Here is an 18,136-nt window from a genome sequence, read left to right as displayed (position 1 = left end):
GCTTTGCGACCCACCCTCATCCGCTCAGTCGCCAGCTTATTTTTCTGGCGTTGCTGCAAAAAAGGTGCCGCCTGTGCGGGAAATGGGATCTTCCACTATTTAGCAAGGCTTTACTGAATGAGTCATCGGAGCCGGCTGGTATTGGCTGGGCTGGTGAGCACCCAAGGGATTGCCTGGCAGAGGCTGCGAGGCCTCGCTTCATTCACAGAAATGTGGGGATGCTAGCCAGCCCTTTCATTCACACGCACAGCATCTCATTCACATTTTGCAGTTTCGCTAGCCGCTTCTAATGAAGAGAGCCATTTGGGAACAGTAGGGTTTTCTGGGCAGTAGAGACACGTAAAAACAGGCTATGGTGTGTATATTTGCTGTTGCTATGCTAGGAGGATGAAGAGAGGAATGAATGCTGTGTGGATGCTGTAGCAGGTTCGCAGTGTGGTGATGAAAGGCTATTCCGCAGATCACTAGAAACCTGCTTTTACACTGACTAGGACACTGCCATTACTCATCACTGCTGGGATAAGAGGTGCTGACTTAATTTAATGTGTCATGAATATACTAATGAGATACCTGTATTTGAGCTGGCTGTTTCACTGTATTTGCACTTTGTATACTGCAGCCTTTAGACATGGGAGAGGGAAGGAATTCCATAGGAATTTTCCTTTAAATTGTGCTGCAGTTAGTCATTTGTTTAAAAATTAACTTTGCACTATGCAACTTCTCTGCTCTGAATTTGTGTATAATGCAGTGTGTTGTCCTACACCCAAAAGATGTTTTGCAAAGATGATCAATTTATAGCAAAGAGCCATATGGCTTGTGATGGGCATTGTGTATCACAATGCTGTATACATTTTGTATTTTTCAAAAAAATGTAGGACAAATGAAATAAGTGTTTGCTGCATATTTTGCTACTTCTCAGATCAAGTGTTTGTGGCTAACATTTATGCTTAATAAGACCTGGTGCATTTTTCACTACAGGATGTCAGTTTGTTGCTACCTGGACTTTTGAATATTCTTTTAGGTTTTATCAGTTTTTCAGAATTAAACCAAACATTCCAGTGAACTGAAGATCCTCTTCATGTTTTTCAGTGGTGAAAGAAAGAACATCTGTTGTCGGATACCAGAAAAATGCTTTTCTTCACACATAGGTACTTTATGTAATTCCTGCACTAAAATAGAAGGTTGCTGTGGAGTAACAGGGGAGAAGGATTTCTTTCTATCAAAAATTGTGTCTAACAGTTTTCATGAGAGATAGCATTGACACAAAGGTACTTGTAAAGTCTGTTAGGCTGCTTTTGTGGAAGAAAATGTGCATATTCTTTAGTTCTGTCGTCTGATTTTAAAATACTTGTGTGCTTAAAGGTATTCTGAAAACCTTTAAGGTGTCTGTGTTTCGCTGGGGGGGGAGGGAAGGGTGGTATTTATATGTAAATATTATCCAGCTATTTGCTATCTAATTGTGACTTCTTTACAGATTCACAAATATGTGAGGTGGAAACAGAAGAATAAAGTGTGGTGTTCCATAAAGGCTGTTAATTCAGTTTTAAAGGTAATTTGCCTTTGGTACCAAAAGGGTGGTGGTGGGGGGAGGAATTAAAGGTTGGAAGGAAATATCTGTTTGAGAAGATAGGAAAAGGAAATTTGAGAATTGATTGGTGCTAGTGTGCTGTAAGTGGGTGGATGGTTTTTTTCTTCTTCTCTCTTTTTTTTTTTTTTTGCTACAGGAAGTGATTTGCAGTGTTCACTGAGCCTTTTGTTGAAAAGGGTCCTTCTCATTTGTGTGAGTCATGCTTTTGCTGTGAGCGAGTTGGCAGCTCTAAGCAGGACTGGGATCTCTGTCATAGGAAACTGTTACTTCACCCAACCTTAACGGGGAACCATAAGAAATTTCTTAAAAATATATATTTTTTTGTTCTTCCTTATACTTTTTTCTTTTTTACCCCAAAATCTTGTTATCCGTCCGTGTTATTATGAATCGCCTGCTATGTTAGCACAGGCATCTCCTGCGTTGGCATCAGATTTGCCAGAACATATGCAGGAAACCAGATAGAAGGGCATGCTTCAACGTACCAAGTATAACCGCTTCAGGAATGATTCGGTGACATCAGTTGATGATCTTATTCACAATTTGTCCATGAACAGCAAGGTCTCATCAGTTGCTACGACTTCAACAGCACCTTCGTACCTGGTCTCGCCAGAGGTTCTCCGCAAGGACCAAGAAGATGGACCCACCACCCTGTGTACCCTCATCCATAAAGTGTCCCACTTGAAACTCTCTCACACGGGCAGCCTTTTGGGTATCAAAAACCTCTCCTCTGCAGTAAAGGAGCTTGCTGTCTCCAAGTTGCAGGGAAGCTCGAGTGCTTCTAGCTCAGCAGCAGGGGCTTCAGACAACACATGTAACCTTGTCTCTGCCACTTCGTGTTCTCAGCAGGACGTGAGCAAGATGAGTATGGGGAAAAAACCACGGTCAGAGGAAATGCACCCAGGAGGTGAAGACTGGAATCAAAGTAGCAGCTTTGTCAATAAACCCTCTCGAGGATGGCTGCACTCGAGTGAGAAGATTCTGGGACCTGGTGTGACATACATTGTGAAGGTTGGTCTGATTTCTTCCATTCTGTGTTTTTATCAATGAAAAATTCTCTGCTGGTTTTGATGACAGGCTAGACATGCTGAAAGGATCTCTATTTGTATATACCTTTTTTTTGTGCATAATGCATGGTATGTAAATGCAGGAAGGCAGGGTTGGGAAGCTGTGTTAATTTGTTAAATTAGAGCAAACCTGCAAATAGGTTCTTTGTGAGATACTGTTTTACAGCTGTGTAAAAATAATGTTCCTAAGCTAAAAGCTGGTTTTCTTACTTTTTGTTTCGGGTTTTTTTTCCTTCCTCTGAAATTAGGTTTCCAGTGTTATTTATATGTCTGTATATATCTTGGATACATAGGCTTTCAATATGTCTGGTGCAATATACAGGAGGAAAGAAAGACTCCTTGATGTGTGAAGAACTGTTAATCTTGCATGATATTTCAGTTTGAAAATACCTCTAAGGACCTGTGTGTTTTTAAAGTGAAATTATATTTGAAATCTTAGAGCAGCAAGGCACAGAGCGCAATTCTTTTCATGTTCCACAAATAGAAATTCTGTTGTGGGTAGAGCAGGAAAATGCAGCTTGTTTTACATAATGAGAATTCAGCCACCTTAAATGTTATTGCTCTTTTCAGTTCATTGATACAGCATGTCAAGAGCACAGAGAATCCTAAGTTTACAGGGTAATATTTCCATATGCTTTGAAAGTATTTTGCAATGAGCTGTTAAATTAAAGCCTTTGAGAGAAGGGTATGTGCAATGTTTTTGTAGTCAGGTAAGATTCTGGTTACACCTTCCAGCACAGTGTGCAGAAAGTGTAAAAATAACATTATTGTCCAGAATTCGTTCTTCAGTCACCGTGTTTTATTTGCTGAGTGGCTTTTGTATCTTAAGTGTTAAACTGTTTTGTAGCAGACTGTTAAGAAGATTACAGGTCTATTTTTAACCTCATGTTATTTTGGCTATAAAAGTCACAGTGTGACTTTATATCAGGATGCTTTAAAACTGGGTGACAGCCTTGTTGCTTAACTCTCACCGTTTTTTCTCAAGTCTCATTATCAAAAGCAGAGTGCCTATTTAACAGTTGGAGCACTAGGAAGCAGTTTACATTTCTTTCTGTTAATGGTAATGGTAGATTTTGCAAGTGATGGTAGATTGAGTAAGTTGGCCAATTCAGAGCACTGTTGAAATTGTACTGTCTTTTTTACTACTCTGAAATTTACTGGAACTACAGAAGAGTCAGTGCTACCTTTCAGAACACAACCTGCTGCTCTGTTACTGTTCGAGAAGTGTCTTGATAAAAATAACCCACTGATGCTAGATATAGTGGTGTTGAGACCCTGTCGTTTTTTTGCGTGGAAATACTCTGCTTAACGGAAGGTCATTTACCATTTTCCCATTAGCTCAGGAAACTCAGCTATTTTATTTATTATTTGACTTACGGTATTGTAAGTAGGCAGGTAATGACTGTGAGAATTCACTGCTGCTGTTTGTTTTACCTGAAGTGATCATTATGGAGCAGAACAAACGCAGTATTCATTTTTTTAATTTTTTCAATGGCTGACCTTCTGTATGCTAGAGGAAGCTGATATCCTTGAGTTGAAAAAAGAATTAAAATTATATACAAGTAGACTTACATTTAAAGTTAATAATTAACCCATATCTAACACTGACAGTAGAACAAATACTTTAATTAGTGCAGCTGGTATCAAATACATGAAAGTGTATTAATACACATTATGTATATTAGAATTTTCAAAATAAATCATTAGCACCATATAACTTATGTTTTAGGTGTTTGTTAATGTCATTAAAATGTATGGAATCTAGATTATTGTTTCTATCAAAAAAATAGGATGTGATATCTTCAATTACAGGCTCTCTGGCATATAGAGTCACAGAACAGTGCTCTAAATGTAAAAACAAAGGTTAAAAATAAATATCAAAATCCGTGGTTAATGAATGAATGAAAATAAACCGGTCCTGGTTAGTTCATAATTTGCCTGTTCATTAAGTATCTCAGAATTTTCCTCAGCAACTGCAGATAAGAATAGAAGTGCAGTTCCCACATCATTAAACATTGTTAGTTCCCAGGGCTCTTATGCATTCAGACCATCAGATCAATACATAGATAATGTACGCTGAAGGGAAACATTCCTTGGATACCTCATGGCTATACTGACTATCTGGGGGACTCGTACCATGTTTAATTAGTACCATATGCCTTGCAGAAAATTCCATATGCCATTAGTTAAATGAGACAAAAATTAGATTTGTTGTTAACCAGCAAAGCTTTTATCATTTTGTGTATGAATGTGCACTGGGTTACTATTTTCTCATTAATCCACATTCAGAACATGAAAATTACCTATGGGACAGGGTAAATTCTAACTACTGGGCAGTTTGATAACTCGAATTGGAATCTTCTGAAGCAAGAAACACAAAGTTCCTATGTGCAATGTATGACAAATCTGTAACTTTACTGCTGACCCCACATTTTCACATATTACCCATTTTTTTAAATGGGCAGTGTAACTCTAATGCTTAAAAATGGGTATAGGATTAGGGTAAACAGGAACTGTGTTCTGATCTTCATGGTCTGCTGCAATAGAATTATTTTCAGCCATAAAAATACTGGCGCTTTCTGTATTTTTTTCTCCCTGTGGATTTCACATCACATTTTTATATGTTGTTTTAATGGGAAAAGTTTCACAAAACCAAAAAATATTTTTGTAACAAAATAGACAATGACCATAGCCATATTAGGGGACAGAAAGTGGTAAGGTACTGATAGTTTAGTTAACACTACTGCTGAAGAGTTTAACAAATTATAGATTAATGAAAAAAAAATGAAATAGTTTGCTGTGGTGGAAGTCACTGAAGAGCTCAGTGTTTTCCCCATAGAGGGACTGATTACTAAAGGGAGTGATTATAAATGTTCGTATTGTCAGGAAAGCAAGTACATATAATAAAAAAGTATAAAACTGTAATGTAACAGTAGTTAAATATTTCCATGAAATCTGTTTGTTTCCAATGATAAATGTCTACTGATGAGTTTAATTGGGTAATGGCATAGATGTTTTGGATTTTGTTACGTTTAAGTAAGAGCACAGTCAACAATCAAGAGGCAAATGTGTGTCCGTCTTTAGGTAACTCATGGCTGGGTTTTGTAACAAGTGATGATGAGCTTAAAATGCTGATTCTCAGCAGTTCAAAACTAAATAAACCCAAAATATTATAGCATAATTTTATAACCCTATATACGGTATATCCAAAAGAACTAACAGACCATAAAACCAAACCGTAAAACCAAGGAAGTGGTATAGAACAGACCTGGGTAAATTTAGTGTTAAAAATCAGATACAAAGATAGTATCTGAGAGATAGGAAGGAAAAAGGACTTCATCTAAAAGAAGCACCACAAGTCAGGCAAATAATATTTCCGTGAAAAGCATATTAAATTATTAATATTATAGCAAAGTATCTAAAGAGTATAATCCTGACTATGATTATTTCTTTAACATTTTAACTCTTTCATATCTTGGGAGGGGATAACAGTGATTTACATCTGATGAGGAAAATAGACATCTTTTGTGAATCTGTTCAAACACATCACCAAGGAAAGGCTTCAGTTCTGCAGCCATTTCTGCATGACAATGTTTATGGGAATATTGTCACTGAAAGAACTGAGGCTACTCCTATATGCTGAAAGTTAAGTATGTGCTTAAGGATGAACTGAATTGCCGTGTTGCATGCTCTTACTGCATCCTTTTATTCTGTACTATAGTAGTCCCTTCAGCGTATATGCAGGGCAGCTGTGATTTTAGCAGATCTCTGCAAGTAAACACAGAATTTACAAAACTACTTTTCTCTTTAGTGGCTAATCCAGACTGCGAAGCACAGCCTTAAGTGGAGCTAATATGGTGGAAACTGCAACATATTCAGCCTTCCCCTAGAAGACTTCAGGGCTCTTTGGAAGAATGTTTCTCTTTTTTTCTTTTTGCTCTAACCAGAATTGATTTGCTGCTGGTTTGAAGTAGGAGCAAGATACCAATGCTTTGTGGCTTTGTGGTGGTACTCTTTGCTCACCTGTTTGAAAGGTATCCAGCATAGCCTGTAAGAAAAAAAGAAGAGGGCTTCTTGCTTCCTTCTTACTCCTTTAAGTAGACATAAGGTCAAATTTACAATTTGCTTGTTAAAAAAAAAAAAAAAGAATATTAACATTACAGCAAGACTTTTTAGTTTCTCTTTTTGGTTGATGCTAAATTTATCTTCCTTCATTATAGAAAAATTTGTGCAAGAGTTTTTTTTGTTTGGTTGGTTTTTTAAATCAGATTTAAATTCTGCTTCTAGCAGAAAGTTGCAGTAGTGTTAATGGTTAATCACTGATAGTTTGACATGGTCTGAGTAAAAACATGCTCAACAGGATTTTGTGCAGGTGATCCTAATAATAAGGAACACAGTCCCAAAGCATCCTGTTTGTAATGAGGTTTACATGTTTAAGAAGTGGGTTGTGTGTTTCAGCCATATGGTGATAATAGGACTGATCCTTTAGTTCAGAGTCTGCTATCCTCAACCCAGGTACCCACAGAGTGTTAGCCAGAGCTCGGAGACTTATGAGACTGGCTTATCACCGTGGATTTTAAAGCTGCATGCATGCAGGTTAGGGGAGAGAGAAGTAAGTGACAAAGACAGCATTGGTTTTAGCAATTAATCCCTCCTAGTATGCCATGTTCCTTTGCAATCAGTATCCTTCGCATTTTCTTTCACTGTTATTTGGGCTATGAAAGAATGATATTGATGCCTGTTGCTCTGTCAAAAACCTTTTTTGAGCTCCATAGATCTGAAACACTGTGGGTCTGTTGTGCAGCCCACTGATATGAAAAGAGTGTTTCTCACAGAAGTTAAATCGGATCCTACGAGCAAAAAATCATACAGTAGAGTCTTTAATTGTAATATTATTCTAATTACATGAATCAAGTACTATTACTGTACATTTGCACACCTTCCATAGAAAGCAAAGCACATAATGATTTTGGTACTGAAGAATTCAACTCTCAATGTGAATGTCTGGTCTGCAGTACATTTGGAGTGTTTGCAAAATGCCTCGGAAGTTTTGGCATAATTTCTACACCTAGGGTTATTTCATGAGTGACACAATTTGGGCATTGTTAATTGTGGTTTGAAGAGTTAAAGTCAGAACTGTGTTTTTTAAAAGCAAGAATTACACAGTCCTGCTAGTTATTTACAGTTTTAAAATCCACAAATGAATTTAGCTGGTTGGTTTAGGAAGTAAAACTGCATTCAGTCAGAATTCCTTCTTTGTTTTTCCTTGGAAATTGGATTGTTGGTTTCTTTACTTGTCTTCAAATAATGGTTACAGTAAGGGTACCATGTGTGCAATGTAAATATCTGCCACCACAAACATAAAGGAAACACATAGATGAACCGAGATCTTCAGGGAAAACCCATGTCTGTCTTTGCTGCTGGAAACAAGGCACTCCTTTGTCCCCTAGCCACATAACCCATTGAGGAACCTTGTCTCCATTAACACACTAGCTATACTTGTGCTGCAGCCTGGCTTCATTTTATAGTAGAAAGTTGAAGTGAATGCACAAAGTATCAATATTAAATGCTCTTGTTGTTTGCAATGGGAAAAATGCAGATCTGCCCTGGGATAGTGCCAGAGAGAACCAGCCTTCCCAGCTACTGACACTCTTTCAGGGTGATTTACTCCCCTAAGTAATGAAACAAATTCCATAGTCCTAGAGGAAGAGGGGTTCAGTATTGCTTCTCTGCAGTTCTACATAGTCATGCAATACTAATATTTAATTTGATTCTAGATATTTATGATAAAATGCGATGCAGCTCTACCTTTGGCTGCTCCACAGGCAGGTCTGAGGATGAGCCTGTCCCTTTGAGTTGTGATGGGAATAATGATGGGACTCGGTGCAACCACATTTCCACTCATCACTTGTTTTCAGAGGGGGATTGGGTGCAATTTAATAAGGGTAACCTAGAATGTTTGTTTAATAAGCATAGATACTCCCCTTGATTTTTCAGATAAGTTTTTCATAGGGCCAGGAAAGATTTCAGTCTCCAAAGGTTGACTCAGACAATCCAAATCATAGCTAAAAGTTTAAAGACTAAAAAAAGCCCTTTGAAATTAGACAGGAATGGCAAGCAAAAAGATAAAAGATAAAAATAAACAGGGTATAGGGAGACGCAAAGAAAATAATGTGAGGTAAACAGAAAAAGCTGCCTAGGGCTTTTTGCCATAGCACCATCACATTATATTTGCTGATACAGGGATTTTTGTCTTTTTTTGTTATCTCAGAACAAATCCTGGATTTAGAGACAGAAGTTGACCAAATACCTTAAATAACAAGGACAAGACTGAAAGAGAGATATTTTATCTTATTATCTTAACTTGCTCAGCACCATTTCCATCCTTCTGGCTATGTTGTTGTACTAACATGCCTTTATTCCCTTTTTTGGCTCTTATTAGCATAGGAATTATACAAGGGAGTGCATGTCTCACTGGACACCAGCATCCTGACTGACATTTGACACTGCATACCTCTGATGAAGTAATTACCAGAAACAGAATTGTCTCTTTTCTTACAGACAAGCTGCTTTAATTAACCACAGGACATTTTAAAAGTACCCTTAACTTCCTGAGAAATTAGAACGTTTCAGAAACACCGCCTTTGCCACCAAATGTAGGGGCCATGTTTTGTTGCCACATGTTGAGCGCAAATGCTACAGGGTCATTCATTTTTCCTCACTTTTTTCTGAAGTCTGAGCAGGAATGACGAGAAAAGGCCAGGCGGATAAACTGTGCACATTCTCCTTCTAAAAGGAAATAATTAAGTGTGAAGCTGCACTGCAAACACCACAATAAACTGTTAAAAATGTATCAGCCAAGTGTTTTGAATCTACCCAAAGCCTTTTCTTGGGTCAGAGTCAGAAACTATGAAGGCAGTCCCCGGTATGGTCCTGTTCCTAGGTGACTGTTATCGTTAACAACAGTCAGGCATGATAAAAACCTGCAGAATTAATGAGCTTTACAAGGGCCTGGTATGAAATCAAGCTGCGCTGGCAGATGCATTGAACCTGTTTCTCTTACAGCCCTTCAGCAGCGTTAAGAAGGCAATGAAGTCTGGCTTACTCTACTGTAGGATTAATACTACTACTAATAATGATAATAATACCTAGCTCCTATGGAACACTCGTTGTTAATAGATCTTCGTGCTCTACAAAGTGATGTTTGTTTACAAGCTTTAATACAAAGTACTATTTAGTGCAAAGTATCAAGCTTTTGATTTTACTGAAGAGGCAATAACAACGTCGAGGATTTAAGTCATTTGCTTGAGCGAAGGAATTATTGGCAGAGGTGAGACTGACACCACACCTAAGTGCAGTACTCTTCCGCCAGACCTAACTGCTCTGTAAGGTTGCTAGAGTGAAGGTCTGCTGCTGTAAAAGGTCTCTAGCTGGGTAGGCAGAATAGGCAAATCAGAAAATACCTTTTCAGTTTGCAAACTGAGCACATTTATGACATAAATTAGAGTAGAAATTTTGAAGGGACACAAAGACAGCTTTGCCCAGGTCAGCAGACGCTACCTTTGAATCATGGTCTTCTGTGATGTGCTTGTAATAGTTGTCAAAGAAGGTGTCCCAGCACGCAGTGCATGCCACAGCAAACAGGGAGAATGGAAGATTTCCTATGAAACACATACCTAAAAGTATTTTGTAAAAAGCAATAACTTGTTTATGAGCTCGAAGTTCATATGATGTATGGATGTTTTGTAGGATCAGAGTTGTGGAGAATACCCTGGATACAGTGAGATACAAGATAGGTTTTCTTCATATTGGAGACTTAGTCTGGTGTATGTTGTGAGCTGGAAGTGAGCAATATTTATGAATGTATTTTTTAGATCAGTGTTATGAATTGCGATTCAGGTTGCTCAATGATAGGCAGAAGGAGTTACGTGAGAGACATCTGAAGAAGCAGAATTGATGTGCAACCTGTAGAGTTAGGTGCAGCAGACTTTTCAAGTAGAAACAAGATTGAGACTGCTTAAAATACTGTTCTTTATGGTGTGTAGATTACCCCTGGATTTGAGACTGTTCTGTAACCAATCATTTGTTATAGCAGTGGTTACATTGGGTAAATAGCCTGCACATTAAGCCGGCCCACTCTGGAAGAGAAAACTTAAAATACTGATTGTTGAAGATGTATCTTTCTGTCATTTTGAACCTTTTGTAAATTAATTTTATATAAAATAAGCAGAGAGCGCTGAGTAAATAGAAACATTACATGAACCTCCTCTTGCAATATACTTATTTCCGCCAAGGAGCTGGGAGGGCAGGGCTGCTCCGTGCAGGGGGCACAAGCTGGGAGCTGCGGGTGTCCGTCCTGAGCTGACACTGACCTCGGGGCTTTTGGGCAGGGGTGGTGGGGAGGGGTCCCAAGCAAGGCTGGTGGGGACCAATGTGGCCTGAAGCCCCCCAGAGCTGCTCTGCTGGGGTCCTTCATGGCCTTTATGCTTCCAGAAGACCTTTTAGAGATTTTTTTCATGCTTTAAATCCAACCTGGGAGGTCTCTTGCCTTATTCCGCTGTTCTGCACATTGGAGGTCATCTTTTGGGCAGTCTTACTGTGAACACAAGTAACTATAGCTTAAGCATAAGGAAGTTAAAGATTGATAAAGATTCAGGAAAAAGATGTGTTTTAATTGCTAGACTCTTGTCATGAAGACAAGCGGTACATGCAGCATTGATATAAAAAAATACTCCCGCTCCCTCCCTCTGTGTTTTGGATTTTCAGTTTTAACAGTGACAGATCCTTCCTAAATCACATCTCTGAATGTACGATTTTGAAAGCATAGCTGTATAGCATTTCAGATATGTAGCATAGGTTTATATTCGGCATAGTGGAAAAGCACCTGTTAGATCTTCCATCTTCTAGGTCTGTGCTTTAATAATACTCCTCATCAAGCAGTTCTACTTAATGACTGAGGTAGTATAAATTCTTTAGTAACTAGATACATTCACAGTGTCCATATTTACGGTTTCAAATGTCTAATTATGATTTTCAGCTATTGAAGCATAATGTTTTGGCTGCAGAAGCTTTTGCATGTTTGTGTTAAAGGAATTCTGATGCAGAACATAAGCTGCTAGAACTAATCTACATGGTGCTTTAAAGGGAAATATATCTTAGTGGATATTCAAGGTAGCAAGCAAAACAGTCTGGAAAGTGTTCACAGAATTTAAGTATGCAACTGTGAAAGTGAAACAATTAATCTGTGATACTGCAGTGCATGCTCTAAGTGGTTCACACTGATTAATATCACAGTGCAGTAATTTCATTCACCCTGTATTATATGTTTTTAAAATTAAACCTGAAAAATAGAGAACAAAAGTTTTTTCCAAATGTAGCCTTTTTAAAGAAAACTTCTGGTACATACAAAAAATTGAGGCATAAAGCAGAATGTGCTTACATTTAAAATAATAGAATAAATTGCTGTCCAATGTGTGCACTTCTGGTTCTAGAATTTCCGAGTTTTTGCATGCAAAACCATAACATCGCTAAAATAAGAACTTAAGAAATATTGTACATGCAAAACTACTGATACGGGATTTTTGTAAAATCTTGTGAAAGCCCAGTCCATTTAGCATCTGTAGTGCGTGAATATTTTTGAGCATGATGTTGGCAATCTTATTTCTTCCACATGTGAGTAAAAAATAAGAAAAAGGTATTTTCTTTGAAGAGGTGTTGTTTTTAACCCTATTTGAGATGGAGATTAGAAAATTGTCAGGAGCAAAATTTGCCTCCCAGTGGTATCTTTCCCCATACTAGCAAGAAATGAGACCTTAGAGTTGACTTAAGAAATTGCTTTTCAAGATAAGATAAAATACATTCTTCTTCCCCTAGCTGAATCTTTGGCCTTTTTTTTTTAAGGGGTTCTGAATCGTTACTGTATGATTTGATTGTGAGATGCTGCCAGAAAGCTTTCACAGGGGACAAAAGGAAAATCACTGTTAATATCTAGTGAGAATTGTAGACGTATCCCAAATAGAATGGATTCTTCTTTTCTTATGGAGGTTTATGGGATAGACTTTTAAATCGTTTTCTTACTGTTAAGATGCCCTGTATTCTCATGTTGTGTGGAGATTTCTACAACTACTCCTGTCTGCAACTCTGATACAGGAAAAGTAGAAAAAATCCAGTTTATTGTAGTAAAATCAAGTGAAAATACATTCTATCAACAGAGGGAAACTATACTCTGAAATACAGTGAATATATTGCACGTTGTTGCACAGCTTTTCTTCAGCTGTGCCCTTTCTCCCACAACTGGTAATAGTAATGTAAAATCTTCATCATACTTCAGAGATGCGTTAACAGACATGGAAAGTATTGCTTATTATTGTCCTACCTTCTGTCGTTCTGTCCTGATATTGGCGGCATGTAAGTACATTTCCTTTTGCAAATGCTGTGCTCTCTCTGTGCCTCATCGTCAACAAGATTTGGAGGCATTCGGCAGGTGTTCGTATGTTCTCCAAGGCCTCTTTCTGTATACGAATCCCTAGCTACTGAAAAAGGACTTTGTAGGTTTTCTGATCTCTGTGGGAGAAAAAGGAATAACCTATTTCCAGCTTTTCCAGAGTGTTGGCAAATATTGGTATCTTTTTATATATAATCCTATTTTTCAGTTTATTAATAGAAATATACAGCTGCCCACTGAAACTGTGAAATAGTTACAAATATTTATATAACGCATTTCAGAAATAATAAAATTTAGCATTTTTTTAGACTTAAGGATTCTTGATAAGCATTCTTAGTAACAGCAGTGCTGTATATTTGTGCATACTTGAAGTCAGTATATAGGATTTCAAGGTCTGTGTACATATAAAAAATACATACATAGACACAATATATATAAATAAAAGTAAGTATATATAAATAGGGTTTTTTTTGTCATGTTAAGGGGGATTGATTCTTTTATCATTTAGGCAACTCAGTTCAAGGAAGATGTGTGAAATAGAACAATATAGTTGTCTTCCTTTGTTTACAAGCTGATTTTTCTACTGGCAGTGGGTTAGACTTACGATGAATTTATTTAGATGAAAAAGTTTCACAGCCTTTCAGTGTTAATTAGTCAATGCTAGGCACTTTGTTTTATAGTTGATCCCAGAATCCTTCTGGAAGTCAGTCTCGCTTTAATTATGACTGAAAGCCTTTATGAAAATCTTCAGGAAATGCACTGTAAAAGGATTTACATGAGTAAAGCTAGACATGTAGCAAAGATGCAGTGACTCACAGTCACACAGTGAAAATTTTAAAACGTGACCTTTCTTTTTATTATTTTATACTCTGGATGCTAAACAAACACTGTTTCTGTTTGGTGCAATGAATCAAAATATATCAAGGCACAGACATACAGAGGAAGTCTTATTTCCCTGCAGCCTCTCACGAAAATGTTTTATAACTCTACTATGATAATTAAATCAAGAGCTTATGAACGTTACCTCTTTTACCAAAATAGTTTAATAACGTAATTCTACCAGCATTCCTGTTATTGAAAATCCAAGAATTCAGTTCAAAGTACAAAACAGACAAGCAATACATTGTAAACATCCTAAGTTGCGAAAATAGCATGGAATTATACTAAAAATAACATGTTAATTAATGCATCAAAGTATATAAATCATAGAAGTAATTTCTGGGAGGTACTGATCTCATGCACAAATTACATGTGTTTGCCTCCTAAATCCCTTTATTATTACAGTTGTGCACACCTGAGCCTTGTCTTCGAACAGGATAAGGCAGTTCATTGAAAGAGTAGGCTAACATTCACCCATTAAGAATTGTTAAAGTCTGCATATATAGGGACACTTAAAATATTTTTATACTACAGAAGCCAGTTATTGTACATGAGGAAATAGGAAAGAGCTAGGTGTTGGCCAAAATTGGAGGTATTCTTGCAAGAGCTGTGTTCTCTTCTCACTTATTATTGAAGAAGCGAACCACCTATTTCCAAGAGAAATGCAAACCTATTGACAGTCATATCCATCATCGTTTGTACTAGTTCAGAAGCTCTGTTGGTTTACTTGTCTTGTGGAGCAATTTGTGATGATAAATTTACAGCTGAAGGGTCAAGGCTTATTTGTAGTTGAACCCCAAAGAAGACTTGTTTTTAGATTTTCCGTTCCATTTCCATTCAATCAATCCTTACTTAGAGTGTTCTGTCTGGATTAGAACATGCATTCTTTAATGAGAAAAAACTCTTTGGGGGAAATATTGATTCACTGTAAAGGTCTATACATGATTACTTACTGGTATAAAAATTACCAGCTGCAGAAGTATGAAAGCACACAATAGTGCCTTTCTTTTTTTCATGAGTGTATGTTTATGACACATTTTTGGTGTTAGATTCTGACAATGTCTAAATATAGGGCCTTTTCCTCATTCAGAACAAGACTGCCAGTGTTTCTTTATGCAGGATTGCTGCTTTCCCAAGCAGGTGTGCTGTTGTGCAGATACCGGGGACGCACGGGGCAGAGGTACAGAGCAAGTTCCTTAGCATACACTGGTCGAGCACAGTCATCAGGTACCCTCAGAGATCTGCGTCTTCGAGTAGCCCTGAAGATCTGTCTTGCCCCAAGGGGAGGGAAGGGCAGGAGACTATGGCATGGCTGGGGAATACCACTCATATTAGGTAAAATCTCAATATTGTGTTACTTGATAGCTAAGCAGAGCATTTAAAGGCAAATATTTATATCCCAAACTACCAGAGAAACTGAAATCTCTAGCAGCTGACTTAAAGCTCTGTGACTATTGCTCATATGAATTTATTTCTCTCTGAATATCCAGTCTTGCTTTTGCCCCCAGCTTTTTCTAATACTGTAACTCACCCTACATTAGAAATGTCACAGAACTAATCTTTCATTCTATCCTTCTGCTTAAAATATCTAGACACACTGACATAATCTGGATGGTTGTGTGCATGTGAGACCTTCTTCCCACTGCACTGCTATCTGCTCAGTCGATGGTAGCCAGTATTTGCCAAAGGCTGCCTCTTCTGCCCGATGAGTGCTTTGCATTATCAGCAACACCTACAGTGAAAGGGTGTCCTGCAGACTTCCATGGTGCCAGAGTTTGGGTGGGATGTTTGCCACAGTGATGGCAGAACAACATGCAGTGGTTCTCCATCTACCATGAAAAGGTTTGCCTGAGGTTTGGCAAACACCCTCTTAACAGCTGTTAAGGTTAAAAAAAAAAAACCAAAGAAAAAAGCTTATTGCACATTAGAGTGCAGGTCTTCAGAAAATGCTGACTTCTGAGTAATACAGAGAAGTACCTCCCTATACTGCTACTTTTTGTTCTATTTTGGCTTCAGAAGTAGCTCCTGTGCTCCAGTGGGCTAGCTGACTGTTGAGTCCAGAAAAATTTACTGAGGTCCCACCAAAATCTATGGCCCAGTTGGGTAGCTGAGCTACATCCTTAGGTCAATGACTAGCATTATATGTATAAAGTCCCTTTATATATACTCTTTATAAGTATGAATGCAGTAACTCTATGTTTAGAAGATTCCAAGTGTAAAATTCAGACTTAGGAGCTTCCTACAGTATTCAGTCCTCATATCTGCTCATCACATCAGCTCATATCCTACCTCTTGTCTGCTGTACTGATGGAATATGCATGACAGCTTCAGTCTTTGCTATGTAGACATGTCTTCAGAGTACCCCTCCTTCTAAAGCAATCCTTTTACTCAGTGTGAATTCAAAACATAGGCTGCCTCCATATTTAGCCTGACTAAATCAACCATTTACCTGTTTTGAAAAGGGCTGAAAGTCTTTCTGGTAACTGGCAAGAGGATTTATGCTTTTCAAGCTGCTGTATAAGCACATTTTATTTTAATTCATTACTATTGGAAACAAAATTTTATACAAACTTATGTGAGTGCTGTAAATACCGGTCAGTACTAATTGTTGTTAAAGACTAAGCGTTATTAGCAAATGATTGCAGTTAAAGGTAACTGTGCTTAAGAGGATAGCCCCTGAAGAAGCTTGTTAGGTTTGTGAGTAACATGCAATACATCCCCACTGTTATTTAGCACACTCTCCTTCTGTCCTTCCCTTCTTTCCTCTTCATTTTGCTCTGCTAATAGGAGAATCTAGGTGAAAAAGAACTCAGGAAGGTCAGTTTTCTATGTCTGGGCCATTTGTTGTGATCAGGATGGGGAACCATTGTTTCATATTAAAAAGAGGATTCCCACATCTACCTGGATGCAGACCCATGCCTCCAGACCTTCTCTGCCTCCCACACAAATCTGATGAGCTAGTCTGGTACAGGGGTGTGCACACTATGTCAGATTCAAAGGGTCAAGTTATTGATGTGGAGGCTTTATGTCCTTCTTGTATAGGCTGCGTGAGTAAGGATAAAAGATCTGCCTGCAAAAATACCAAGCAGTTACCTTTCCTCCTGAAGATGTGGAAGGAAAGGTCCTCTTGCCACATGCCAGTATCTTTACAGCCATCTCTGGAAGTGCTTTACCATAGGGTAAGACATTTTGCTATGGGTATCTGAAAGGATAATTATGTATTTGAAATTCTAGGTATAACTCTGTACCCAGTTTATCTTAAAAAATAGCAAGGACTGTATTGTTACTGTATTTCTTCAGACAGATTTTTGTCAATGACTTCTTACTGCCTCTGTTAGCGATGAATACTATGAAGTACCCGGCAGACTGGCAACCACCAGTCAGAGGGGTTTTTTATGGATTGGCAAGGATTTTGTATTGCCAGATGTGCCTGAAGTATTTCAGGAAAATGTATTTTTCTCACTTTTTCTCTCAACATAAAAGTTGAGTGTTTTCATGAATTTATAATGCTTCTAAGATTCCACTGTCTTCACAAAATTAATAAATTTACTGCTACAGGATACTATGTAGTTTAATCAAATACATATAACTGCACTATGATCACCTTATGAAGTAAAGAAGCAAATGTATGTTGTGATAAGCTATTGTCTCTTTTTGTGATCTTTTCTGGCTGATTAGCTCAATTAAGTAATTTGTGGTGCATGTCAGTCAAATTAGTAAGGTATTCAAGGTAATAAATGTTCAGTTAAAGCACAATTAAAAAAATTAGGAAGTATTCTGAACTTATTTTTCTTTTACTTAGTTTATTTTATTGAAGGGAACACCTTCTGATTACAGTTCCTTGTTTGTTTGGGGTTTTTTTTCACTTCAGTGGTTTAGAGGGTGGGTATTGTAAATTCAGTTAAGCTGGGAAATTCATCTAATGTGATAGCAAAAGGATTCAGGTTTACTTCTTCTTATTAATTTGCTAAAGAGAAAAACTAATTTTGTAAGGTACTTGTAATTATCAATCCTGTATTCTCTGGCTATGAATTGGGTTGCTTTTGTGGTTTTCTTCTTCTCCTTTTTATGCATCAATATGGATATTAAAAATCCTGACTGGCTCCCTAGTTACATGTGGACAAACTTATCTTGAAATCAAGTCCTTGGCTGTTACTATTT

The 18,136-nt window shown here is 37.7% G+C and overlaps 1 protein-coding gene across 1 annotated transcript in view; it reads left to right on the top strand.

Annotated features, from left to right (window-relative positions):
• Positions 1-2,056: 2,056 nt before the first annotated feature.
• Positions 2,057-18,136, top strand: part of SHC3 (SHC adaptor protein 3) — a 60,253-nt gene continuing 44,173 nt past the window's right edge. Inside the window, exon 1 of the mRNA XM_059833851.1 lies at positions 2,057-2,596. Coding sequence (XP_059689834.1) covers positions 2,057-2,596 — 540 coding nt within the window. The remainder of the gene's footprint in view (positions 2,597-18,136) is intronic.

Source organism: Gavia stellata, chromosome Z (genome assembly GCF_030936135.1).
Source record: "Gavia stellata isolate bGavSte3 chromosome Z, bGavSte3.hap2, whole genome shotgun sequence".
In the NCBI taxonomy this organism is placed as follows: Eukaryota; Metazoa; Chordata; class Aves; order Gaviiformes; family Gaviidae; genus Gavia; species Gavia stellata.
The sequence above is the reverse complement of the archived record's forward strand: the minus strand, read 5'-3'. Positions and strand labels throughout refer to the sequence as shown.